The 27498-nt window shown below is 38.7% G+C and overlaps 1 protein-coding gene across 2 annotated transcripts in view; it reads right to left on the minus strand.

The window, feature by feature from the left end:
* Positions 1 to 27498, minus strand: part of PCCA (propionyl-CoA carboxylase subunit alpha) — a 299843-nt gene that overhangs the window by 236131 nt on the left and 36214 nt on the right. For both annotated transcript variants that reach the window (XM_087757694.1, XM_087757695.1), the window contains exons 5-6: positions 16539 to 16652; positions 15003 to 15056 (exon numbers count right to left, since the gene is read on the minus strand). In XM_087757694.1, coding sequence (XP_087613820.1) covers positions 15003 to 15056; positions 16539 to 16652 — 168 coding nt within the window. The remainder of the gene's footprint in view (positions 1 to 15002; positions 15057 to 16538; positions 16653 to 27498) is intronic.

The following is a 27498-nucleotide window of genomic DNA, read 5'->3' on the forward strand; positions in this document are numbered from 1 at the left end:
CCAGCAAGACACCTTGCCCAAAAATCTGGGCAGGGAACTTATTCTTTCTGAATTCCAGCCAGAGCAAATTAAGCTGAACTTCTCTGGGTGGGATAGGTGGAAGCCCCACTCTGCAGCACACCTGCTGCCTGCCTTTGAAAAGCAAATTTACACACTGGATTCCTGAGCAGCCCTTTTGTGCTAAGAAGCATGTTCTACAGATAGACATACATATGCGTTCAGCTTTTGTACACACAAAAGCTCACACAGTATTTGGGTAGCCCACTACAAAGACATATAGTCATTTGCCAAAAGAGGTCACAGTTGTGTAATACGGCTGCTATGGGGAGTATTTATCTAGATTATTAAAACAGAATCCATGAATAAAAGTAACAGTCTTACAAATTTCAAGTGTTTCAGTTGGGTACCACCTTAAATTACATGTTATTTCTGCAAGAGGAATACAAACATGCACCGAAATAAGAGACTGCAGTATCCCTTACAGACATTCTCTGGCTTCCTAAAAGATGCAGGAACTCATATATACTTACCGTCCACCTTAAGACTAAAAAATTTTTAATCCAGTTTTGGGACACAAAATTTTATGTACCACATACGTCACAATACCTATTACTTAAATTGAGCAACTTGAGAAGTATCCTTTCAACATTACCGTATGAGCTGCATGGGTGTTGAATTCAGTAGATATTGGCTACCAAAAATCTCCTTGAAGATAGATATGATTATGGACTACACCAATTTGCCTGACAGGAGTCTGCCTCTCACTCCATAAAAAGCCAGTTAGTCTAAGAGAACAACTCCCTTCCCCTCAAAAAAACCAAACCAACCTGTAGGAACACCTTTTACATTTTAAGGTCAGATCCTGTTCCGAAGACCAAAGAATCATTCATCTACTCAGAGCTACCTTTGCTGCAGTAACAGCTGTACCCTAGCATTCCCAGTTGTAAACCATTCCTACCAGATCATATACAGGTAGCTACAAGCCACAACTCTTGCTCAGTCAAGAAAAGGATTAAAGCACCAAAAAGCCTCAAGATCCAGAAAGCACACAGTTCACCTGCCTTTAAGAACCACACAACCCTGCACACAGCTACATACAGTAAGACAATGCCTTAGAGTACAACTTAATCTTACTTAGATGACAAGGGCAGCGGCACACAGTAGCCACCACTTGTTTAGCTAGCCATCAGGAAGCACATTCAGCCAGGCAGCAGGAGGTCAGAGCTAGAGGACCTATTCAGTAGAGACTAAGCCCTCATCCCAGAAGCCTGCCCCTCCATAAATCTGCAAGAGGGAACCTTAACAAGCACAGTGTTTTGACTGAAAGCACTCTTTACTCCTTCCCTATTTGAGCCATTCAGACTTCCAGAAACAGACTTTAACACTAAGACATATGGCTGCAAATATTTTATGACAGTTGCCACCGGAAGAAAAAAAAAAGAAAACCACACACAAACATTTTAAGTGTAAAATGTTCTCCCCACTCTTGCACAAGCTCCACTCAGGCATCCTCTTGACTGCTTTTCTGCTGGTCTGTCTCTTTCCACTGCCTAGCTGTGAGTACCTCCAGCTGTTTAAGAGAACAAAGAACATGCAACTGTCCTAACCACAAGCCCAAGTATCTGACAAGTTTATCCAGATAAAAAAGGCATAAGTTTCCCCAGGTTTTTTTATTATGAGCCAAGAAAGATGTCTTGGCTCATAATCAAAAAATGTCTTTCCAGGAACATCTATAGATATGTCACCACCTATTAGCTCAAACTATGAGTTGTTGTCTAGTCACAGCCTCGATCAACTGAGGTTCTAAATTACCACTTCAGACTCCTTCTACATGTTACCACAGTGCTACAGGCATAGCTCTTCCCAGACAACCCAAGAAGTAGCTCTTTTGCAAATTAACAATAGGAATTCCAAATTTGACCAAGGCAGCTATGAAAATATTTCTAAGCGTGTGAAAAATATTCAAATGACTCTACTTTCTGCAAACATTCTCATTTAAATATATGCACCTAATGTTCAGATAGGCTAATAAAAGGGTTCACAAGTTCTTACACAATGAACTGGCAGGTTTTATTCACAAGATTGCTCTGGAATATCTTTTGCTGTTTTTTCCCCCATTCTAAATGTTTAATGCATTCTCCATCTCCAAACTGTATAATAAGTAGCTTGAATATAAACAGTGTTCACAATACCTTAGAGAGAGAGTGGGAAAGAGTAAGCACCAGCGCTCTTTTGCTAGAGTTCTGAAGAACATGTCAGTACGATCCTAACGGGCATCTGGAATAAAAATGCTTAGTTGTCTGCGTACATATGTAAATCTAGCAATACCTATCCTTTCGGACAGAAAATATATGCAGGACTCTCTACAAAGGAGAGTATAATTTCACAGTGTAAGTTTCCACATAGTGCTCTGTAAATAGTCAGAGCAGCTTGGAAAATAGCAAGAATATCACTCCATCAAGAATACATTTAATCATATGGTTTTATCACCAAACTAAGCTGTTGCCACATGAAAGCATTAGTTTTCCTCCAAAAGCTAGCAACCTTTGTCCTGCATCTCAATTGCCAACCACAATGCTACTGCATCCCAACACACATATATTTGCCATTAGAGCAGTGAACCACACACATCTTCAAGCCAAGACAAGTCAGTATCAGATGAGGCAGAGGAAAGAAAAAAGGGCAAGAGCAAATATTCAGAGATCCCTATCATCACAATCTGATAGCAGGAAACTGTACAGCCCAGAAGATCATTTGTTTCTAGGACTCATTGCACAAGTATTACTCTCCTGTGCCACCTCTGAATGTGTAAGTAACCTGGTTGGGGTGTCTATCTAACTTACCACATTCTCATATTAAGAGAAGGCCTGCCAAGAGAGGAATTTTGAGGAGAATGACCATAAAGGTAGTTACAAAGGAAGAAGGGTTTGACGGTAAAACCTACCTGAAGTAACCTTTCTAGACATCATCTTTGCATTTTTCTGCTGCTCCATGCATTACTAATCAGTGACCCACTGGAAACTTCAGCACCCATTGAAAAGCCTGGCAGGGTATTTGGCTTTCAATTCTTCTACTCAGTTTATTCCCAACACAAGTATATTCATCAGGCTTAGAAACAACTCTTGAACAAGGGCAGCCACTCAGCAATGAAATGTAAATTACTGACATGTGCTAAAACCTGGACTTGCCACTGCTAATGAGCACATTAAAGGAAAAAAGCTCACTAGATATTACTGCAACCTTTTCACTTAACCCTGTGTGTACTGAAAGCCATAATTTAGTATCAATTAAAGAACCCATCTCTAAACAGTGAGATGCTGTTCAGCAGGTATATACTTCCTTAAAAATTCCGATATAAAAAATTATGAAGATGGGCATTTCACACATTTGTCCAATGAGGAATGCACGCACACAGCCTTATTTTTAATCTAAGTTTCATGAAACTGTCCAAGAGGTCAGTAAAAATCATACACACATCCTGACATACATAAATTGCTAAGTTTACAAAATTAATGGTGTCAAATCTTAGGTGATCAGAAAACCTGATTTACTATCAACAAGCCCTAGCGTTAGGAAGTCAACTTGTAGCAACTTCTCCCTTCCTATTAGGCTCACAGGAGGGTGCAGACCCCAAGAAAAATCTTCAAACAGTAGTGGCCTGCACAGACAGGGAAAACAGCACCTTTGCCTTCATAGCATCTGTGCAATAAAAGCCTCACTAAATATACAATCACTTCAAGTTTCAAAGCTTTTAGTAATTCAGACTAGCAATGCTGCAAGAAGCAACTGTAAACTGTAAAATTCTGGAGAAGGGGGAGAGAATGTTTGGTGAAAACCATCCACCCCACCCCCTTTGTATTTGGGGGGATAAAGGAAATTAAAGATTATTTCATTAGTAAGTTCTTGAAATGCTTCTATTACATAACCTTTTTGAAAAGCATATAAACAGACAGCACCCAGAACCGATTTTCAAAACCTAAATTAGGTACCTAAATCAGCCTAAATTAAGTACCTAAATCCCTCTCAGTAAGGTTTCTGTCAAATACTAATTCAGCTAAAAACAGGTTAAAAGGTTATCAACTTCAGTTCCCTATTTTTTCTCTTCTTCCCTATACACCACTCCCAAGCTACCATCCCTTTGAGCCTGCCTCCATTTTGAGTCAGGCAAAAGCCCCTTAACTTGATTCTGCCAGAATCATCCATATTAGCTTAAAGACTTTAACAGGGGATTTGGGAGCAGCGGGGAGGGATGTGTTTAAACAAAGATAATTTTAACAGAACAGGGCTACAAAGTGACTAGAGTCATTCCAGCGCATCCAAGGAAGGCAATAACCCCTCATGGGAACAGACAGCAACAAGCCACTGAGAGCAGTAGTCTCTTCAGCCACCTTGGTCACAGTCAGGACAGCAGTCTGACCACAGGCTAGGAACCTGATCTTCAGGAGCTGAACACATGGGTTGGCATTCAGGGAGCGAGACACAGATGCTAGGTTCTACACAAAACACATCCCCTAACCTTAGGAAATAGATTTTAATATTTGTGTTAATTCAAAACTTCATTGTTGAAGACAAACCAACTGCCAAGTATTTTAACTATTTTCCCCAAAAACACATGTGTAACAACTCTAGCAGGGATTGTTCGGTCAACCCAGTACTCTTAATTTTTCAGTGCTACTGATCACTGTCATTCAGTTTGAAATAGAAGTGAATGAAACATGCTGTGCAAACAGACAAAACTTATTTCAAAGCCAACCTTCAAACAGAATTAAAGATAAAATGAAAAGGCAAATGCATTCATAATAATGAGTAGGAAGTCTTTTAAGGTTCCAGGGAATTATTTAAGAGATTTGTAAAATAAACCACTAAACACAATTAGGCAGCTGCAAGTAATCTATTAAATTCTTACACTTACCTGAGGGTCATCATGCCTGTTGCACTGGCTAAAGGCTTTCAGTGACAAAAATTGACAAACCAGGTAAGTTATTATCAAATAGTATGTTGGTATGTGTTCATAGACATTTGTTTGAGCATCTCTCCTATGAGAAGCTGAGAGAGCTGGGACTGTTCAGCCTAGAGAAGAGAAGGCTCACAGGGATCTCATCAACATACATAAGCACATGAAGGAGGGGTGCAAAGAGGATGGGTGCCAGGCTCTTTTCAGTGGTGGCCAGCGGCAATGGGCAGAAACTGAAACACAGGAGGGTCCCTCTGAACATCAGGAACTGATTTAACTGTGAAGGTGGCCAAGCACTGGCACAGGTTGGCAAGGGAGGTTGCGGAGCCTCCATCCTTGGAGATACTCAAAAGCCATCTGGACACAGTCCTGGCAACCAGCTCTGGGTGGCCCTGCTTGAGCAGCAAGGTTGGACCAGATGACCTCCAGAGATCACTTCCAACCTCAGCCATTGTGATTCTGTAAAATAAAAGATTGTATTTCCTATCTAAAGCAGAAACCAGGTCCAACTGCATTATGCATTCTACAGCCATACAGTAAAAATACACAACCAGCCTGAAGATACTGTAACAAAGTAGACAATATTAACTGAATGGCTAAGTTATCAAGTGACATTAAACAGTTTAAATACTGCAAAACCTTACTTAACTCTGACATGCCTGAATATAGCTTGCCCTGTACCCTTCACAGCTTCCACTGCTGCTGTAACTGGTGGATCTATGCAACGGTAAACAATATAATTGAACTTCTCCCATGTTTCAATGCACTTTCAGTAACCAACCACACCTGGCACATTAACAGTGATCCCCTCAACATGCAGAGGTAACTGGAACAGTTCTCATAGACCCCAGAAAAGCTAGACAACAACCTCCTGCCCAGGAAGCAATCTGGCAACAAGTGAATCCTGTGGTATACTGAACAAACAAGTAGGTTAAGTCTTGTTGCTGTAGAAACTATTCAGAATGTTTGAGCACTTTACATTACAGCAGCAACATAACATACTGTACAGGTGTTAAATGCCTATAGGAAAAAGTTTTAATCAAGACAGATACAACAATATCAAAGGAACCAAACAGCAGCATGAAATAAACCCTAGGTTTATAGAACATTAAGTTTAATAATTCAACATGATCTTAAGTACTAACTTCAAGAAAATACTTCCTGAAGTAAGATTACAGTCAAAATACACACTGAAAAACAAAGCCCCACCCAAAAAAGTCTGCCCAGTCCAGGATAATAGGTCATCTTTAGAAGCATGTTAATCGAAAGCCTTTCAGCTAACATCTTTTTCCACATCTAATGTGGAAATCACTCAAATGCCTTTGAAAGAGTTGCCAGTCGTGATCCTCCCTTCATGAAGCTCACTCCTGGTCTCAGAAGATCCATTTGGGGTCAAGTATCAGAATCTAAGTGTCAGAAAGTAGATGTTATTCCCCTAAAACTGAAACCAGAAAAGCCAACTAAAGAAGGGTTTGGATTAGGAATGAAGACTCAGCAGAGCATCTTCATTCTCAGAGAGTCACTAAAATAGAGGAAGGCACAAATACATAGTATCATTTATTGCAACATAAGCATCTTCACACTAAACACACTTCTACAAGTAAATCAAGAAATTTTTCCTTCAAAAGTAATCACCTCCTAGCCTTAGGAGGAAAGGCAGTTAGTATGTTCTTATCCCTCCTCATGTAACACATCACTATCAATAACAAAAGCCCTCGTGTATGAAAACACAGTATGCTGTAAGATGACGACATCTTTCTTGGCTAGTAAAGAGTAACTTCAGTAGACAGATTTTGGTTCATAACTTGCTGCAATTAGTTTTCAACTACAGAAGAGAACAGAGGACAAACTAAACAGAATTAGGAGAGGGAAAATTGTTCTGTCACATACATCATTGCATCAATATATTTCAACTCCGTAGCAGTACACAAAAAATCCATCCCACCGCTAAGTTGCATTCATCTTTAAAGTCAGAATTCATTAATTTTCTTGATATGCATATTTTAGGAAGAATATACCGAAACCCTTAAGTATTCAATCTGCAATGTAAAGCTACTGACCACAGATCATCCATCACTATAAAATACATTATTTCTTAAACTGCAGACAGAAAACAGAAGTGATTATTAAGGAAGCATTGTTTTTGTTGAATTCGAAGCCGAAGCTTCATCTGCCTTGCCACAAAAGTAAATTACAATCCACAGGGCAACAGGAGTTCTTATTTCAAAGACGTGTCATCTCTTAACTCTTCAGGTCTAATCCAACTCAGTTGGTATCATTGGGATATTTAAAACCGATTTGGAAACAGAGAAGAACATCACATTTGCAAGGTTACCACACTAGCTTACATCAATTATACTAGAATAGGACAAATTAACAAATCACCTTAGCTCAGAATAGACGTGAGTTCACCATAACCAGACAAGCTTGCCAGCATCACTGCAAATCAATAGTAGAATAAAAAGGCAGAAAGCAAAAGGAAACAATTACCTACATAAAGAGAATTACATAGCATTACGCTTGCAAGCCTTCTGTTATTACAATAAGGAAAAACACAGGTATATACAGTTGTTAATATAATTGCAACTGTGGAAACAGAGCGAGAAGTTCTTATTCTCACAACCAGACACAGCAACAGTGGAAGAAAGAGGACTGAACAAAGCATTTCAGAAGCAACATGAAGGATTCCTGTAAGCCTGGAAGTGCTATTGCAGTGACACTGCATGTCAAGAAATAATGAATTTTTACAAATCAGGATTCCACAAATCCATTCATCTGCAGAACCACAGACCCTAATAAGCATGCCAAAGTGCTGCTGTTGAAAGGCATCTCATGGGAAATATTAAATGACTTATGATAGTCCAGTTAGGCAAAAATCACTGTAATATATGCACAGCATTAAATCATTCCAGAAGTCATGCAAGCCCACAGTTCATCCACTGAGAGTCTCAAGTTGCCAGACACTACTATTTAAATCAAGAGGGTTTGTGTTTGTGTTTTTTCTAAGAACAGATGCACATGTTAAAGCTTTCAACCTAAGCCACTTTAAGAAAATATGTAGCTTTAAAAACACAAGTTAAAAAATAAAGGCTTACTCTAAGTGAAAAACAAATACAAGCAGGTCAAGACTGCCATGTCACAGGAAGTTGCCTAATCAGGAGATCAAGAAAGAACGCCACACTAAGATTATGGAGTTTAGGCAAAAGGCTCAAAAGGAAGGAGAGCATTTTTCTCACAAATCACACAAATCTTTGGCAAAACACCACCCTGCAGCTTTAAATACATGTATATCAGTTATACACATGTATATCCACAGGTCTTGTGGATATGCACCCTGAGATCTGAGGGGGTTTTTGTTGTTGTTTTTGTTTGTTCCTTTTTAAAGTTTAGACATAAGCCTGCACTTGAAAAGAGTACTCTAGCTACACACAGCAGTTGCTCAAGATAAAGATTTAGAAGTTGCAATAAAGCAGAACTGGCATCAATTTGTTCTGTAGCACAGGTAATCTTGAAGAGGACACTGATGACACAACATAAGCTATCAAATGCTTTTAGCAAAGGCCTATGAAGTTTTCTACAGCCTTCCTGCTTTCACACTAGGAAGTGTATAAGCAGATAGTTCAGATAACTCAAGTTCATTTTTCCAGCTCACATGCACTACCAGAGGACTAGTAATGGCTGACAATCACTGCCCATGATTTGATACATGCACTATTTGTCCCTCCCATGCATTTCACACAATCAGATACTGCAGATGATTTGGATTTTTCTTCTACAAAAAAGTTTACTTGGAATTAAATACAAGAATACAAGTAACATTCAGAAGCATTCTGCCTCAGAACAGTAAGTAGTCACCAACCAATATTACAGGCTCAGAGGCAGAGCTTTTGAACTAGAATTAGAATCGTTAAGGTTGGAAAAGACCCTTAAGATTATCGAGTCCAACTGTTAACCTATCACTGCCAAGTCCACCACTAAACCATGTCCTCAAGTACCATGTCTACCCGTCTTTTAAATACCTCCAGGGATGGACACTCAACCACTTCCCTGGGCAGCCTGGTCCAGTGCCTGACTACCCTTTCAGTGAAGAAGTTTTTCCTAATGTCTAACCTAAACTTCCCCTGGCGCAGCTTGAGGCTGCTTCCTTTCATCCTATCACTTGTTACTAGGGAGAAGGGACCAATCCCCACCTCACTACAGCCTCCTTTCAGATAGTTGTAGAGAGCAATAAGGTCTCCCCTCAGCCTCCTTTTCTCCAGGCTAAACAACCCCAGCTCCCTCAGCTACTCCTCATAAGACTTGTGCTCCAGACCCTTCACCAACTTCACTGCCCTTCTCTGGACACACTCCTGCACCTCGATGTCCTTCTTGTAGTGAGGGGCCCAAAACTGAACACAGGACTTGAGGTGCAGCCTCACCAGTGCCGAATACAGGGGCACTATCACCTCCCTGGTCCTGCTGGCCACGCTATTCTTGATATAGGCCAGGATGCCATTGGCCCTCTTGGCCACCTCAGCACACTGCTGGCTCATGTTCAGGCGGCTGTCAACCAACACTCCCAGGTCCTTTTCTGCCAGGCAGCTCTCCAGCCACTCCTCCCCCAGCCTGTAGCATTGCATGGGGTTGTTGTGACCCAAGTGCAGGACCCAGCACTTGGCCTTGTTGAATCTCACGCAGTTGGCCCCAGCCCATCGATCCAGCCTGTCCAGGTCCCTCTGCAGGGCCCTACTACCCTCCAGCAGATCGACACTTCCACCCAACTTGGTGTCATCTGCAAACTTGCTGAGGGTGCACTCGATCCCCTCATCCAGATCATCGATAAAGATATTGAACAGGAGCAGCCCCAATACTGAGCCCTGGGGAACACTACTCATGACCGGCCGCCAACTGGATTTGACTCCATTCACCACTCCATCTTCTGGGGGGAAAATTGGTGACTTGTTCACCTAGACAAGTACATTGCCCAACCTTTATCACCCACTATGGGCATAGTCTCCAGTCTCCATCAGACAAAGCACCTTAAGCCACCACAGGTGGCTTTGGTAGGCAATGACATACTACGCATTGCAGGACAGAGTAAGAAACCCACATTAACAGCTCTGTCTGCCCCACTCCTTGAAGGATACAATCTCTGCTGTAAGCAGCTTCTTGACACCAAGCTTCCAAAGCTGCCTTTTTTCAACCACTGCTTCGCAATTTGAAAAGTACAAATGCTAACCAGTCACATGAATTGCCAGGTAGGAAGCCAATGCATGTGGGAACAGCATGAGAATCACACCAAATGCTTCTCAGAAGTGTAATGTCCATTAAATCATGATGAAGGAACTTCACAATTTGCTTACAATAGCAAAGCCATGCACAATAATTGTAAGGAAACACTGGTGACATTAAGAGTTTACATTTTAAAAGGTGACAATCCCATAATTAGCTGTGCACAGGGCTATGGATCCACCTGCACTAAGTTCTTCACAGGTCAGACATGTCCACTTACAGTTCTTTGCTTTACCTTTTCCATCTCAAACTTAGCAGCCATTTACAAACATGTGATCAACCATTTCCATATACACTGTTTGCCCATTTATTTCAGACAATACATTGTTGGGGTTTTGTTTTTGGTTGGTTTTTTTTTTTTAATTCCACCAAGAATGTTAATCTAGCTTCAAAGGTAAAGAGAAGTAGTGCCGGCTGCTTTGTTCTCCCCTTAGTCATGCCGAACAGTAGTTGCTAAAAGGGTATAAAAGATGTATAAAAACAGGTTCCACTAGGAACTCCGAACAGGTCCATATCTTATTCCAAAATTGAATCCTTTTGTTCCACCATGTTTATGGCTTCTATTGCAAGAAGGGGATTTTGGCAGAGGGTAGTGGCTGGCTTTTTTTGTGTCAAGAAACAGGGCATCAGGATAGTATTGTCAAGGCTGCATTCAAAAGAAGAACATTCCAGATAAAGGTTGCATTTGTAACCTTAATTCTTATAATTTTGAGATTTTATGCACAAATTCCATAGGTTTCTCAGGGAAAACACACCACAATGCACCACCTATGAAAGCAGGAACTCTATCATACACATACACACAAGAGACCAAAATACACTGAAGATATAAATCCTGCAAACTAGTATTTTTTCATACTAGACTTTGCAGAGGAATAGTGTTCATTTCACGGATTTTTTTTTTTTTTTTTTAACAGTAGCTTCCCAAGGGACTTTTGTGGCAGAGGGGGGAGGGGAAGTTTGTTTGTTTTCATTAAAAAGGGGAAAACTGATCCCATTATGAGCAACTGCAACACCAAGTCACCATGCATCAAGGATTAAGCTCCTAACCATTATCAGGAAGCAAGAACATACATAATCTCAACTACAGGAGTAAGACTCCAACTTGCTGCTAACATCAGCTAGACCACAGGAAGAAGCACTGACTTTGCAATACTGACTGTGCAACCCAGTCGCACACTTGCCTTCTCTCACACTTTTCTGCCCCATTCCCTTCTTCACCCAGGTAAAGAAGGGAGGACAAAAAGTCACTGGGACCATGGGCCAATCCCAAAGTATTCAACATGTGAAGAGACCCCTCCCACCACAACAGCTGCCCTAGCAGTTTTGCAAGCAAGGAAAGGAAAATGGCAATTTCGGAAGAGTATATCTTTCAATGACAGGCCAACCAAAAGGCTCATCTTTGTCTCAGGGCTTTCTCCTTGCCAAATTTCAAAGGCCTGCTGCAGACAATAGAGGTGATAGAGCTTCTCAGAAAGCGTCTGCGTTAATTTTATATAATGGGAAACATTAAGCAAGCTAACCTAAATACAGAGGGTACTAGCAAATTCTTTTAAAACATGAAGGAACAAATTGTTCTTGCAGCTCTGCACAGCAGCTGGCAAAAGATACTAGCAATTTTTTTTTTAATGTGGCAATAGATTTCAACTGCATCTTTGGATTTATGTCAATACTGAATATTATGCCATTATTTCTTGAAGGAAGCAAATTGCTTACATGCAAATATATTTGCATAAACTACAGGTAACAAGTTATACACTGGATTTTACAGCTTCAATGTGCAGATCAATTTTATAAAACACTGCAAGAGATCCAAGTTGGATAGCTCAAATTTCTGAATTAAAGTTAGAATGCAAAGTAAGAATCTAAGGAACTACACTCACTCGCACAAACCTATGTTTTGTTAGTCTACATAACTAATTTATCAGCATTATCTTAAAAGTTTTTCAAAATATTTCATATTAGAATATCAATCTAAGAAATTGACCCTAGGGTTTAGGAAATCTTTGACAGATTCATTTGATGTAAATGCCATGGAACCCTTTTCCGTCAGCCATCAACCAGCAACCAGAATAGACACACATGAAGAGGGAACTGAATGCACCAACTTTTTTCTTGGATCACAATGAACAACATGCCAGATATTCACCTGCTGATTGCTTTTTGGAAATTTTGTTTTGGAAACATATCATTTACTTGTGCTCTTCCCCATTCTAAAAGCAAACAAAATTAAGTTTCTAAAGAAAAAAATAAAAACTAGTAATTTTCAATACTCTAAATGCATCCATCAAATTCTTCACAAGGACTGTCTATAGCTGTGTGCTATTCTGTGAATCATTTAGGCAATAATGAACAAAAAGACATGCTTTTGTTCAAATCACGCACAGTGGGATTACATGTGAACTGACCCTCCATGTGTTAACTGAAGACAAAGCTTTGCTTTGAGCTCATTACCGCTCTTACAGACAGATTGGCAAGTTTAGAAAGTTTAGCATATTTCACAGCTTCCGAATCTAGGTAGTTTTAAAAGTACAGATGCACACCAGGAAAGAAGCCCAGGTTTCACAAGTTTCATCACTACTTTTAGCACAACATAAAAAAAAGTAGTCTATGCGCAAAGAAAGGGACAGGGAGAAAGAAAACAGAACAAGAACACATCTTTGGCAACTTCACAACAGTTTTGTAACATTTGTTACAGGTTTTAATAAAGAAAAGAAACAGCAGGCAAGTTTTCCTCCTAAATATATTACTCAGGCTGTCACAGAAAAAATATAAACAGCCCTCAGTGATAAAAAGACAGATCATTTGTCACTAGGTGTTTGATATTCTAGAACCACTGACATGAAGGGAAGCAAGATTATGTCTTAGTTGATACTTTAAATAGTGCCTTTCAGAAAGCAAATCAGAACTACCTTGTTTTATTACATTTTTAGAGAACAGAACACAACAGGTTTCTGAAACATAATTAAAAGCTATTTTGAGACTGTAGCACCAACCTAAACTTGAACATGTTTCTAGTCACCACATTATTTCAGGAATTCACTGTTCCAAGGATTTGAGTGAAAAGATCAGAAATAGGAAGGGAGAGGGGATCTACAGGAATGTTTGTACTTCCTCCATTTCTGCTTAATCCTGCCAAAAAAAGGGTTCCAGATTGTCATGTCACCAATACTGTAATTTACATCACCAAATAATAACCAGATTACTAGGAAATGCGCCCAGTTTACAGTAATAACTATCAAATTTCAAACTTTGGCAGCAAAATATACAGCAAAATAGCACAGGCAAGCACTTCTGTTTCATTAGTTGCCAGTTCCTGGTTTTTTTAATAAGATTAAAGCCAGTTACCCTGCTGGTCCAATCCAGTGGGAACACAGTTTGTTATAAATTAACCCAGGAACCTTCCCTCTAAAAAGAGGCTCTGGTACATGGAGCAGAAGTGTTAGAAAGCTGCTAAACTGCATGAAAATAACATGTAAAAGATTACCCCAGATTTGGTAAACCCTGGCAAACACCAAGTGATTAGAATTCTTTTCAACTTTAACATCACCACCACTCAGCAACCAGAAAGATGCATTCAGCATCACACAGAACCTGCACTTGTTTTTATTTGGGGGCTTTTAAAAAAGCATGGCAACTGAAGTACAAAAATTAGAGATTTCATTCCCAAATAATCTCCTTGATGAGCAAGCGGTATTCTCTAACACCAAACAACCAACTAAATAGTAAAGGTCTATACTACAAATAGAACCCAAGCCAAAAGGGACATAATCAAGGAAAAGATGTAGAAACAAGAGCTATTCCACCAATGCTAAGAACAAGAGAGCTATCATTTTGTAGAATGACATTCCTGATCTGTGGTTTCACCCTGAATCAAAAAGGTGAAAATTACTCTCAAAACCAGCAACAGATTTATCTTGCTGCTTGTAGAACAAGATTTTTTCAGCTATATGGTTCGTATACTCTCTAATGAAGTTGGCAGCTGCAACAGCTTTTTACTGGAAATTTCAATGTAATACATGATCGACCCTATTCTCAGTGAAACCAATAGACAATAACACATGATCTGCAGTGACTACACTGTGTAACTTTCTCCTAGTGCTGCTCAAATTTATAAGCAGCTGCATGAAAGTTTTCGGAAAATAATAAAATCAGTAAGAGGGCCATATATCAGTTTCTGTGATATACAAAAACCCCACTGAAGTGAAGAGGTTGCAAATAATAATTTTTATAATTTCAGACATGAAGTAGGAACAGCACACTCTTGACTCTCTTTGGTCCTTTCAGAGAATGCAGCTCTACAATACATGACCTCCAGCAGAGAAACCAGTTTTTAAACAGCTTTCTATTCCCATCCTGAAAGTGCAGTTCAGCACCTTCTCAGGACTGCTGATACAGCTGTTCACCAGCTGTGCTATGAATCATCAAAACGATCACTTAAAAACAGATACTTTTAACCCAGATCATTTCAGTGACCCAGTTTTACAGAACAGCCTCATAAGCAGTACAGGCACAAGTGAAAATGCCAAAAGGTTCTTACATGCTTGGTAAAGTTCTTACAAACAGGTACCTCCCCTTTTCCCAAAAGGAAACACAGGCTGCAATTACACCCTCAAAATGCAAGAAATCCACATGCACAGAAAGCACACTGAAGTCTACTATCTTAAGGTATCTTTTAGCTCTGCCTTGAATTGGTATCTTGATTCCTCGGATACCTTGGAATGAATATATGCCACCTAGTGCATCATTCACAGCCGAGCAAATAAAAAGAACTTACCAAACGTTTAGCAAATTCTTTATTTTCTGAAAGAAATCCATATCCTGGGTGTACCTAAAAAAAAAATTCAAGTTGATTGAGTTCTGAAGCCAGGCACCAAATTTGCTAGCACCTTTTCAGACACTGGGGAAGGTGAAGTAGACCACTAAGCATTTAAATTAGTTTGATGCCTTAAGAAACTGTCTTAACACACTGATTTATCTGTTCTAAGCCAAGCTGTAAAGACTCACTGGTTGAACTGCCATTTCTGAAATAAACATTCCTTACTTGACTAGGGAGAAAGGTGCAGTTTGCAGAGCAACGGACACACTCCCTTTGGTGTTTTGCCTTCTGCTCTTTTTAACTCCATTTTGCCACATTTATCTCATTACAGGCTTCCACATATATGCTCATCTACACTCTTCTCGGTAACCACTATAAAGTACTCCTCACCCCAACATATTTCGATCTTAAGGTACACAGCCATAAGTCTAGCGACCCTTGCTGGAGAAGAGAGTTTACCGTCTCATTAGTTTAAGTCACACATCCTCACATGCCTAGTTTGCTATTCGCACCCCAATATACACCTAGCATAATTACTTGAGAGGAGGGTGGGAAAGAGTTTTCATTTTACTTTTCACAATTCACAGAAGATTCTTGATCCAATATACTCTCATAGACAAAGTATAAGCTATTTTATTCCCTTCTTTTAAAGAGCCTAAACAACTGGGTTCCATATTCAGAAACTCAGAGGGAAGGAAACTTTTTTCTTTATAGGAAAGTTTTTGGCCCCCCTGAAAGCATTATACCAAAACATCTTCCTTGAAAGAAATTACAATGCTGATCCAAACTGTTCCAGAGTAATTAGTGTTGCTCATATACACTCAAATTTTATTTTAATATATGCTCTGTATACAGTAGCTCTGAATAATACTTCACTGACAGAACAAAAAAACATTAGGCATGTCAACATGACTACACATTAGTTTTTCCAACCGATTCCTGTTAAGCTTTGAATCTCTGGCCAATTTGATGGGAGAAAGGCAGAATAGCTCATATTTACACATACAAGCTAACATGCATTTTGTAAACATTCTGAAACAAAAATAATTATGGGATTCATTGTTTACCTTACCTCCCTGCAAATAACATTTATATAATTTAGAAAGTGATTCAAACTAAGTTTAAGCAAAAGCCTTTTTAGACACACTTTGTAGAACATTCAAAAAAGCCATTATGGCATAGAAAGGGTTAGTGCTCAAAACTAATTGGGATTTTTTTTTCCCCCAGCAAATTTGGAAATGAACTGAAGCTGCTCCCTGGTGTGAAAGCTGAATCCAGCAGCCACCTGCAGGATCAGCAACCAGTGCTGCCAGATGCTACAAAGCCTTTGATTTCCAGTAGCGATTTCGGACACATTTAACTCATGCGACATGAACTAACTGGAATAGCATATTCAATCACTTCCCCCCACCACCTTTAAAAAAAATACAAACTCTGGCTTTTCTGCTTTCTATATATGAAACAGCTGCAGCAGATAGACTCATTCAGACTCACAGCTTGGGCCCTGGTTTTCTTAATGACTTCCATGATGGCATCCATGTTGAGGTAGCTTTTGCTGGTGGGAGCTGGGCCAACACAGACAGCTTCGTCCGCCATTTTCACATGAACCTGAAGAGGCAATATTCTGCATTAACAGATGCTCCCAGCAAAAATAATTACCATCATCCTGAAATATGCACACAAATCTGATTGTTTCAAAGATAATTTACATACCATAACCATTCTAAAATACACACTGAAATTACCAACATTGACATAAGAACTCACACAATAACATTAAATCTCATTTCATTTAACTCTGAGCTTAAGTCACTGTCAAAATGTTTTATTATTCCAATATATTATTTTGAATTTGATTAAATAAAATCATTACAAATACCATTTCAGCTTCCTATACTGATCATCTATATGTAAATTCACACTAAAAACTACTTTGTTACATGTAACCAGGGTAGTCTAATATCTTAATACTTAATAACAAACATTCATGACCAGTTCTAAGCAGGCTCCCCAGGAAGTTGGGGATAATTAGAGTGAATTGAATGAAGGGATGCAGTGAGTGTCCCTGCACAGCATCAGGTCAGCACCATGCACAAATTAAAGCCTATGACTGAAGAGTTCAATATCACTACACATGAACCAGAAAATCTTGAGAATTATTTAAGCAGGCTCATGTTTGATTCCTAATCCATTGTATCCTCATTTATATGCATTTGCCAAACATTTTAGTCAAATCTGAACTATAAAAAAAAGGGACAAACATTTCCAATATTTTACCAGGAATAATAAAATAGCTAGGTTTGAAGTTAGAAGTTAGGTTTGAAGTTAGAAGTCTACTTACAACTCATGTGAATGCCTACCTCGAAGAAAAAGTTACAAAAGCTTAATTAGATTGGTCTTCAACATGTTTTCAGATTTCAGAATACTTTTCCTTTAAAGTAAGATACACAGACTCAAAAACCAAAACAATCAGTTTTTCACCGTTCTGCTCTCCTTTTGTAAGCTCCTTTTCAGTACGTATTTAAGAAAGCATGCCATTGCTTAAACTGTCTAAGATATTAGCTATGTGTCAGTAAGACTTGTTTATACTGACAGTTTGACTTTCCAATGCTTACCAATTTTGTTATTTTTATGAAATATTTTATATAATCTTCAGCATTCAAAACTGAGAATACATTGTTTAAAAAGGGTGTTTTTAGAATATGAGTATTCACATATGTGAAATTTAAAGTATTTTTAGTTTATGAACACAGAATTTTGTTCTTTGTAAAAAGGAATTCTATTTGCAAGTAGCATGAAGGCTGTCAAGTATGACAAACTAAGATTAGAAGTACTGTAGCCCACATATACTATTGGCTCATGCAGAAGAAATAAGGCCAGAAAAAAAAATCATCTAGAAACAGTGACAAGCAGTAGTCAAACAATATTGTGGATGCTACAATGAGAAATAAATATTCAGGTAAGTATAACAAACATGTTTAACAAGCATAGGAGTCACTTATTAAGCATTTTACTCCCCCCCCTCCCCCCCCCCATTTTTATTGACATTTTTCTGAACTTTGAAAAAGTTAATCCTGCTACCAGGAAGGAAAATTAACTTGCCACTTAGTTCCAAGCTCCTTTCTGGGGACGTCTCTTAAATAGTTTCTGAATTTGCTGTATACTTGAGTATCTGAGAGTTCACATAACCTCCTGAAATCACCATGCATTTCATGTTTGAATTATTGCTTCTGCAGCCACAATGGTTTTATTGTACCACTACAGCATTAGCCTCACATTAAACCCAAAAAACCCTAAGCATTAGCACAGATAATCATGCAGCAGGATTTTAATGCTTTTTAGTAAGTACACCTCAGCAACTTAAGTCAGTAATCTATTTTGATCAAATGCTATCAAGATTAGCCTGTCTGTCATCCTTCCTGGAGCACCAAGTACAAAAAACAGCATGGCCCTTGGATACCCTTATTTGTATGATTGATTTATATGCTTAAAGTTGTTGTTTTGAATTCCAACATGATTTACATGTCTAAATAAAGTTATTTGAGCTTAAGCATAGTTAAGCATGTATGTTTTACAAAACCAAAAGCTTCCTTATAGAAAAGGACTTAAGATAGTTAGCTATTTTTAGGTATCAAGAGGAAAACCCCATACCCACACGCTTCTCAAACTGAGACACCAAAAGTCCTACTAGTACCAAAAGCAGCCATAGAAGATACTGCAAAGCCATTGATTTTATATACATAAACAGTCTTATGCACTTCCCCCCCACCATTTTCTTCTTCTGAAACATTTCATTGTTACTTCAACTCTTTGGAGTTTTGACTCTTCCTTTCCCCCATTCCCCTGTAATCTGGCAAATCCATTTCTCCTCATTTACCCTACTGCAAGTTGTTAGTGCCTTCTCTAGTTCAGTGCCAGTTCAGCTTTGCATACACTCTAATATCACACGTGGATATAACAAAACAGCAAAACCAGTAGCCTTATCACATTCACGTTACCTGATACACTGCTACAGAGCGCCAAGCAAAATCTCTCAAGGACCAGAAAAGTCTCCATTCCTCCCCCTAGTTCAAAACCTCCAGATTTTAGGTTCCACTGACAGCTCTTCAATCTTTAGATCCTTCTCATATCTACTTTTTTATAAATGATTAAACCAGTCCACATATAATCCAGAAACAGAGATCTGTTTCTTCTTAGTAACTCATTATGACAATTCCGCTCTAAAATTTCTTTTACAATGCACTGTAGTTCATGAAGAACACTCCAAATACCATAACACAAATACACTACAGAATCTGTAGTATAGTATATAGAAACATAATTATACTAATTACTAGCAAACAGTACAACAAAAGCCATCACTGGATTCTACACTACCAAGTGGCACATAATTCACAAAATTCAGTAAACCTTGTCCCCTGGAGAAGCTGACTTATAATGTAATATTTCTAGACAATCCAAAGAATCCAGCAACTCCCTTTCCTCAAGCACGACAAGTTTCAAATATATTTATTTTCAAATTCAAGGGCTGCTTAAGTGCTTGACTTAATCCTAGGTATTCAAAACTTGTTCTTAACTTACTACAGCTAAAACTTCAGAAGAGTAATTTCTCCCTTTTCTGTTTTAATTTACAGAAACAATGTCAACAAAACAAAGATACAAGTCCCAGGAGGTTCTTGAAGAAATGCAATTCCTTCATAAATATTAGAATTGACTCTGCAATCTCAAGCATGAATGGATAACAACAAAGGCTGGAAAAGTAGACAAACCTTAAAGTGCTAAATGGTATAATACTGCAAGTTTTAATCATATTGCATTACCTGTGCCTCAAAAGATACATTTCAAACAGCTACAAGGATCTGTTATGTTAGAGAATACAAACAACTGGAAATCATGAAGACACACATCTTATTTGTGTAGAAGCAGTTTAATTTCTGCAGAAGTTGTATATTTGAAGTAGTACCTTTCACAAGGGCTAATTATATTGCAGCAACAACAGAAATAAGACAAGAGATTCACCAAAACCTACTGAATCATCATTTTACAGAACTTCCACTTAATTAAAAAACCTACAGACTAAATTTAGTCATCCGAATCCCTGTATAGTTTTGTTACACCTTTGGAAACCCAAACCAGTAACAAACACCCAACCAGCCCATCACAGCCTCTTCAGCTCTGCACTTCTGACAAATAAGCTGCTAATAATACTCTGGATTTAACAAGGAGTCCTAGCAGGAGAACATGAGAATGAATACTCTTAAATAGCGTAACTACTTTTGGATTAAGGCTCAAGACAACTGGACACACTTTGAAGCAGAACAGTGATTCTATTGCACAATTCATGACCACACACAGAGACAAGAACTAGCTGAAGTCCAACAAGCCTATTAATTCAGAAGCAAACTGCACAAAAACGTCCACCTGTTTCCAAAGCTAGTTTAGGTCCAGAAGCCACCTTCATGGCAAGGCACCCAAACCAGGAAATCCTGCCAGATCTTTACACAGGAACAGCTTTGTGTTTCTTCACCACCTTTCCAGCAAACAGGCACGTAAAGCGAGGAGTCCATCAGGGCTGATTAGCCAGCCATTTTTGACCTGGACTGGTTCCAAGCACTGCTCCAGGCCCCAGCAGCTCTCAGGGTGGAGAGAACAATAAGGGGTAATAACAGTAGCAGCGATTGGTTTGGGACATCCATTTGTACATTATGTTTCAGTGTTTCAGGAGGATTTATAAACCAGGTTTGGTGCCAGGACTTGGCATCATATCCCAGAAGATAAACATCCCCATAACCCCAAATTGTGGATATAAGCACCACAAAAAATACTCAATATCCACTTTGTGAGAGATAACCTGATTTAGAAGGGCTGCACTGTATCAGGGCTAGTTAGTACCCCAATTACCCAGATTATGTTAGCTTTTCTTTACCCTGGAGGGTGGCATATGTACACATTTGACAGCGGCATGCTCTCTTGCCCAGCCATACTCCAAATTTACTGAATTATCCCCTTAATCAAAACTGTATCTCAAATAATAACCATTTTGAGATCAAAATTAATAGCTTACTACCCAAAATATACATAGCACTCCTAGAGACGTTCTGTTTAACACAGCACAATCAAAGTAACCTTCTCCAAGAGTCATTCAGCTGCCACAGATTGCTAGCTGAAATTTATATTATAAACAAGTCACATTTACACATGCATGCCCCTCAACATTTAAACACAAAAGTTTTCTTGGTTTGGAAATAGAATGTATGAAAATTTTAAGGCAAAGAACTAAACCACTTGTTTTCAGTGCGTATGCAATCTATACAACAACTGAAGACACTAGGATAATTTACAGATGCCTAGCATTATAATTATTCAGCAACTCCAGAGTATTACTTTCTTATGGATCTGATTCATGACAGAAGTGCTTTTCTCCCTAGTTTGTTTTATAGTGATTCTCATCTACCAATTTGAAAAAGTAAAAAGCTTTTTCTTGAGAGCCAACGGAGGAACAAAAAAATACATCCACATGTGTTTCCTAACAGAGTGCTTAATATCATCCACATAGTTTCCATAGATGATTTTATATACTTCAGCAGTTTCTGATGTTTATCATGCGACAGATGCCATTTACTTCAGTGTAAATGCCTAATTAACACATACACACACATGCTCACTCCCCCCCACTCCTCCACCTCCAAGGAGGCAAATATCTGGGATTCCCCAGTGTCCCAGTTTTTCAGAGCAGGTCACCCTACACATCCCCAGGTCTCAACACAAGTTGATATTCATGCGGCAGAGACAGTTCTACCAAGTTGCAAGATGCATTTTTCCCCCCAATTCTTCTGTACTGTTTCAAAATTTATATATAGGGAAACTGTTATATCTGCATATAAGTGTTAATCAAACCAAAGAAGCAATTAAAAAAACCTCAGCGAAGAGAACACTTCTGTTTAGTACACTAGATAAGATCTCAAGCATTGTTTAGACAAAGAAATCTAATCAAACAAGTCATTCTCCTTTTATAGCTCAAATCAATATTACACATTGGAACAACATCCGTTGGTGTAAGTGGATTCACTTAATTGACCCAAACTGCATAATACAGCTCAGCAAGACAAATCACAATTAGCTCAACCCATAAGATAGGGCTAATGAGTAAATCCTTTGTAAGGTAGCTAAAAAAAAAACCACCCCAAATCTTGCCAGCACCACTGCCAAAAGAGACAGACAAAACAGAACAAAAAGCTTGTGGCATTGAAGTCTTGAATTAAAAAAAAAAAATCAAATGGACACAAAAAAGGTTTAAATTTACTGCTTTGCCAAAACCACATCTTTCATCTGACCTAAGTGTCTTTAGCAGCTTCACACTAAAATACACACTGATAACACAATAAATCTGTGCACATAGCAAGCATGCAGTGTTTGTACAGCCTTTAAAGTGCTATCTGCAAAGAAATACTTCCACACGATTACAGCATTTAACCCTAAAATGAAATAATGGAAACATTTATAAACCACATGAAAAGCAGAACTGTGAAAGCCATAAATAGCATAACTATCCCATATTTTCCACATCTCTTTTTACTCAGCATTTCAAAAACCTAAATAAAAATTTATGCAAATAAACAAGTCAACCTACAGAGTCAGCATAAGTAGATTTCTCTGCAAGCCTATTTTAAAACTTTTTTTTAATTTGATGGCCCACAAATAGTTATGTGAGGACTAAGGCAAAACAATTCTTCAGTGGCTTTCAAACATTTGGTTTGGTGAAGGGTATTTACTTACAGTCCCCTCCAAGTCTACAATGACTCTCAAAACAGCCCATCCATTAGCATCCACAGGATTAGATCCTGGGTCAGACACCAGCCCAGAAAAAAAAAAAAAAAATTAGCACTCTTTCCCCTACTCCCCACTCCTGCCCTTTGGTTTGCCAACTGGTTGAAAACTGAAGACAGCAATAGCCTCACTAACTAGTGGCCTCAAAAATCTACAGATTTCAACTAAACTTAACACAGAAGGATCCACAGTGAACTGAACAGTCTTTAAAAGAGAAACACCAACCAGGCAAGAAAGACTGCATTTCTAACCAAGACTAAGAGAATGCACTTTTCAACACACAGATTTTCACCTGTTCACATTCTCACTTATAAACATGAACTTATTTTTGTAACCTTAAAAAAAGAAAAAGTAATCTCAAAATTCTCTTTCCCATGAACAAAGCTCTGAACTTTGTTGGCTGCTAAAAAAAAAACCACACAGTTTTACTTGACAAAGACCTCATCAACAGGAGAGGACTCCCCATTGTATCTAGAGGCCTGACCACTAGTACTGTGAAAAACAGAGCATGCTAAGGCTGTCATGCAGTCATACTCCGAAACTGAGTTCTGTTTTCTGGGACAAGCACAGAAATGCTTCCAGAGTCCTGAAGACATTACAGATAAGAATCTAGAGGAGAGTCTTCCAGAATAGCTTTGGCTCCTAAAGCCTTTTCCTATACACCTATTCTTTGACAGATAACTTCCCAGTAAAGCATCTTCTAGAATACCGATGGGAAAGAAGGCTTCTCCATCAGAACTTTATTGGAAGTGCTTACAGCATTTTACCCTCCAAAATAGTAAAAAAAGACCAGGAACTAGTAACTTAGTGCCTCATAGAAACTTAAGACCACGGAACTGAAGTTTAGCCAGATCCGAGTAGCTGAATATTGGGAAGACCATGTAATTAGGCTGACTAAAACAGGGTGGTGGGTTTTTTGGCCAGACATTGAAAATTGAAGGTGTGGTATTTGTCTCTACAGTATGTTCTTTTGGACTTTTTCTAGGAAAGCTTGTCTCTACAGGCTTCTATTCAGAAGAACTCAACCGTTCTTAAAACAAGACTTCTTTAGCCTATCAAGTCTATCTGCAGATAACCAACAAGTATGAATAAGAAGGTTGCTTAAGTTCTTTTCAAGTTCAAGCAGCTTTTCTTTTTGAGAAGAAAACCTGCTTAAAGCTCTAGAAGACAAAAAAAGGTAGTCTGTTACAGTTAATAGTCAATAAGACCAATTTGTTTGCTATTAAAAATCTAGCAGAATTATACAGTTGGTTTGTACCACAACCTTCCACATGTTTTAGTCAACACCAACTAGAAACAATCAACCTTTCTTTGGTAGAATAACTGAAAAAGTGGAAGTGGAAAAAGGTAGATCAATAGTCATCTTGTTTACTAATCTACCTTTGGACAAACTCCAGGATTAACAGAGGTAGAGGAATCAGGAGGGAAAAACCACAACATCCCATTCTTCAACTCCAACTCATTGCATCCCTAGCAAAACGCTTGAGGGAAAAGCATTCCCCTTGTCTCCTTCCACTCATGGCTCCCTTTGATAGGGTGTAGCAGCTACCAAGTTTCTTCACCCAAGTGAAGATCAGAAGCAGCACAGCCACTCAAAATGTTTGCTGATTTAGGGGGTGCTGTGAAGAAACAGTCTGCAAGCTAGCAATTGCACTTGGAGCACCGCAAACTGTTTTTACTTTGGAATGCATTATCTAGAACAAGTCTCAAGGAGAAACAGGAGAATTTTACTTCAGAGCATACACTAACAACTTGGGAAGATACTTCTGTTTACCAAAGCAAGAGTCTCCATCTGTCACAAGAGTTGAGCAATTCATCATATTTAGAGCAGTCCACTATGCTCTGTCTGGACACTAGAGTTCATCTTTGCAGTGTATGTGATTCTGAACTTAAGTGTTTTAGAAAAAGAATTAAGTTTTTTGTGATGTTAACAAAATAGTAGCGCCCTACAGTGTTTTTAGTAGCCTCTCTGCATTTCAAACACATCTGCACCCACATGTCATCCCTTCCCTAATGGAATCTCAGCTTTCTAAGCACATTAGCAAAGCAATAGGACAGATCTTTCTCATGCTGTTTCTTTTTCCTGCCTCTCCCAAAAACAAGCTCACCATGGAATGCATTTGATGCAGGTTTCTTTGTTTGGTTTTCTGAATGGGCAAGACATGGGAGATGGGAAAACTAGTAGTTAGGCAGGTCTAGAAAATAGTATCAGGTGGTAGCAAGGGTAGCCAATAATTACAGAACTTCATGTAGTAGAGGTTTAGCTCTTAATTGAGCTAGATATCCCAGAAAACACATGGGATTCAGAAAAAAGTAGCTTAAACTCAGCCACATTACAAAGCAACACATAGTAGGCATTGGTAGCATGCTCCTATCCAGCGCTATTCAGCTTAATTCAGGCAGAGTTCCTCTTTCAGGTGGATGAACACAGTACACAACCATTCAGATGAGACTCCCATCTAATCTCCAAATCTGCCTGCCTACAGATGGATGGACTGCAGAAATTGCTTCCAGCATCCAAAGATGGTAATAAAGTCATGGATCCCTGAAACCAGTTCCAGGGTTGAAAGAAGAGCCCACAGCAACAGCAAGGTGAATTCACAGCTACCTGGCGTTTCAACTACACAACAATATTTAAAAGAGAGGTGAGAGGGGAAGTATGGACATCAACTCAAGGCAACATGTTCTGGAGCAGTAGCTGGAGGGCTAAAAAAAAAAATCAGAAATGCAAGATACAGACCCTAGAGTAAATTCAGTTCTTCCCAATGTGGACTAACTTCTAGCCCAAAATGAACCATATATTGAGACATGAAGGAAGTTTCACAATAAGCCTCACTTCATGTAAATACAAGTTGCCACTCAAAGGATGATCCCACCCCTAACTCTCCTCCACATTCAGCTCTAGCAATTAACAGCACTGCAGAGACAGATCAATGAACTGAACAGACCCAGTGGAAAAGTAATTTTAGGGGAGGGGAAATTAACCTGCTGTCAGACCAGCAGCTTAAACCATCTCCCAGCCACACAATCATTGGATCCAATACAGTGAATGAATGAGAGGGGACAGGAGAGCACAGACAGTCCTTTCAAAAGTATTTGACTTAGAGAAATCTAGACATAATTGAAACCAGACCTACAGTGTCAATTCATAAAAGAAAATTCCCAAAATAAATGGTCACAGGTGAATGCAAAAAACCTGCACTGAAAGTTTCTCATCCTTAAGGTATTCTAAAACACGGAAAGTTTTCCTTATGTCTATGCAATAGATATGTATCATAGAAAATATGTATGTACATACATACATGTGTGTGTGTGTATATATATTATCTACATACATACACCCCTTAACCACTTTTGGGTACCCAGTGAGTGGGGTTTTTATACTAAAGTACTAAAAGCAGTACCTATAATAAACTACAAAAATTCAGTCACGAAACCTCGAAGTTATCATCATGGCCAGCATAAGATTATGTTTTAAGAGGAATGGAATCTTTAATACTTACAAATGCCTTATTAAATATTCACTTTATTACAAAACATTCACAAAAGTAGAGCATTTTTCCTTCAAAATTCCAATAATGTGAATATTCAGATTTCTTAAAAATTATGTTTTGTTAGTTCTTCAATAAAATTGTTAGTTCTACAAGAAATTACTTTTCTGACAGTGTATTAAAATTATTCATTACCTTATAGGAAAACTTTGAAGATAGTCCTCTATATAAAACCTGTCTTAAGTTGTCTATCCTCAAACGTCATATTTTGAAAGACAAGTCAGTTCTGAGATTCCAAGAGGCAGATGTCAAGATGAAGACTATAAAAACCTTGTAATGGAGAAAAAGCACCAAGCACACTTGCTGCGGGAACTCACAGAACACAGTAAGCCAGAAATCCCATGAAATCTACCTGTTAAGTAACTTTTCAGAATATGACTTACCTTTTTAAAAAATACAATTTTTAGAGAAATCATCCCTGCCCATGCCAGAAGTGTAATCACTTCCATGCAATCTGTTTGACAGCCACTTAGTCCTGTCACAACAAATGTAGTACGAAAGTACAGAGCAGCGTTTGTTATAAAACACAGTCAACCCACCACAAACTGCTAGTCCTAACTTACATTTAAAAAAAGGGTCTATGACAGAGCCTGTCAGTATTTGCAACCCTGTATTCAAAGAAAGTCTAAGCAGATTTTGCATACTACTAGATAAAAGTAATCACAGAAGACCCCAAAGTCAAGTACATAAAAATTACATGGGAAAAAGCGTACTCCATAAAGGAGGATCAAACTAGGTAACAGCCAGGGCCAAGGACCTCCAAAGAAAAAAATAAAAAGCAGATCACCAGAGCTAAGTTACAGGATGAGGAGTTCCAGAGTTGACTGCTAGACATGGTACAAGTCTATTTTTGCTGCACAAAAAAAATCTTAAACTGGGCAGATGAAAGAAGGCAGAAAAAGTATTTATTTCTCAGTTTCATCTTATGGTGTAATGCTTTTAAAAAGGTACTTATTGTTCATTGGGCCACTGTACTAACCTCCACTCCATCCTTAAAGAGAATTTATATGTTTATATTCTATAATGCCAAACATATTACCCACACATTAAGTGAAGAAGCACGTATCTGGTGCCGC

The sequence above is a fragment of the Nipponia nippon genome, unplaced genomic scaffold, assembly GCF_047370975.1.
Source record: "Nipponia nippon isolate SJK-2023a ecotype South Korea unplaced genomic scaffold, ASM4737097v1 scaffold_2, whole genome shotgun sequence".
NCBI lineage: Eukaryota > Metazoa > Chordata > Aves > Pelecaniformes > Threskiornithidae > Nipponia > Nipponia nippon.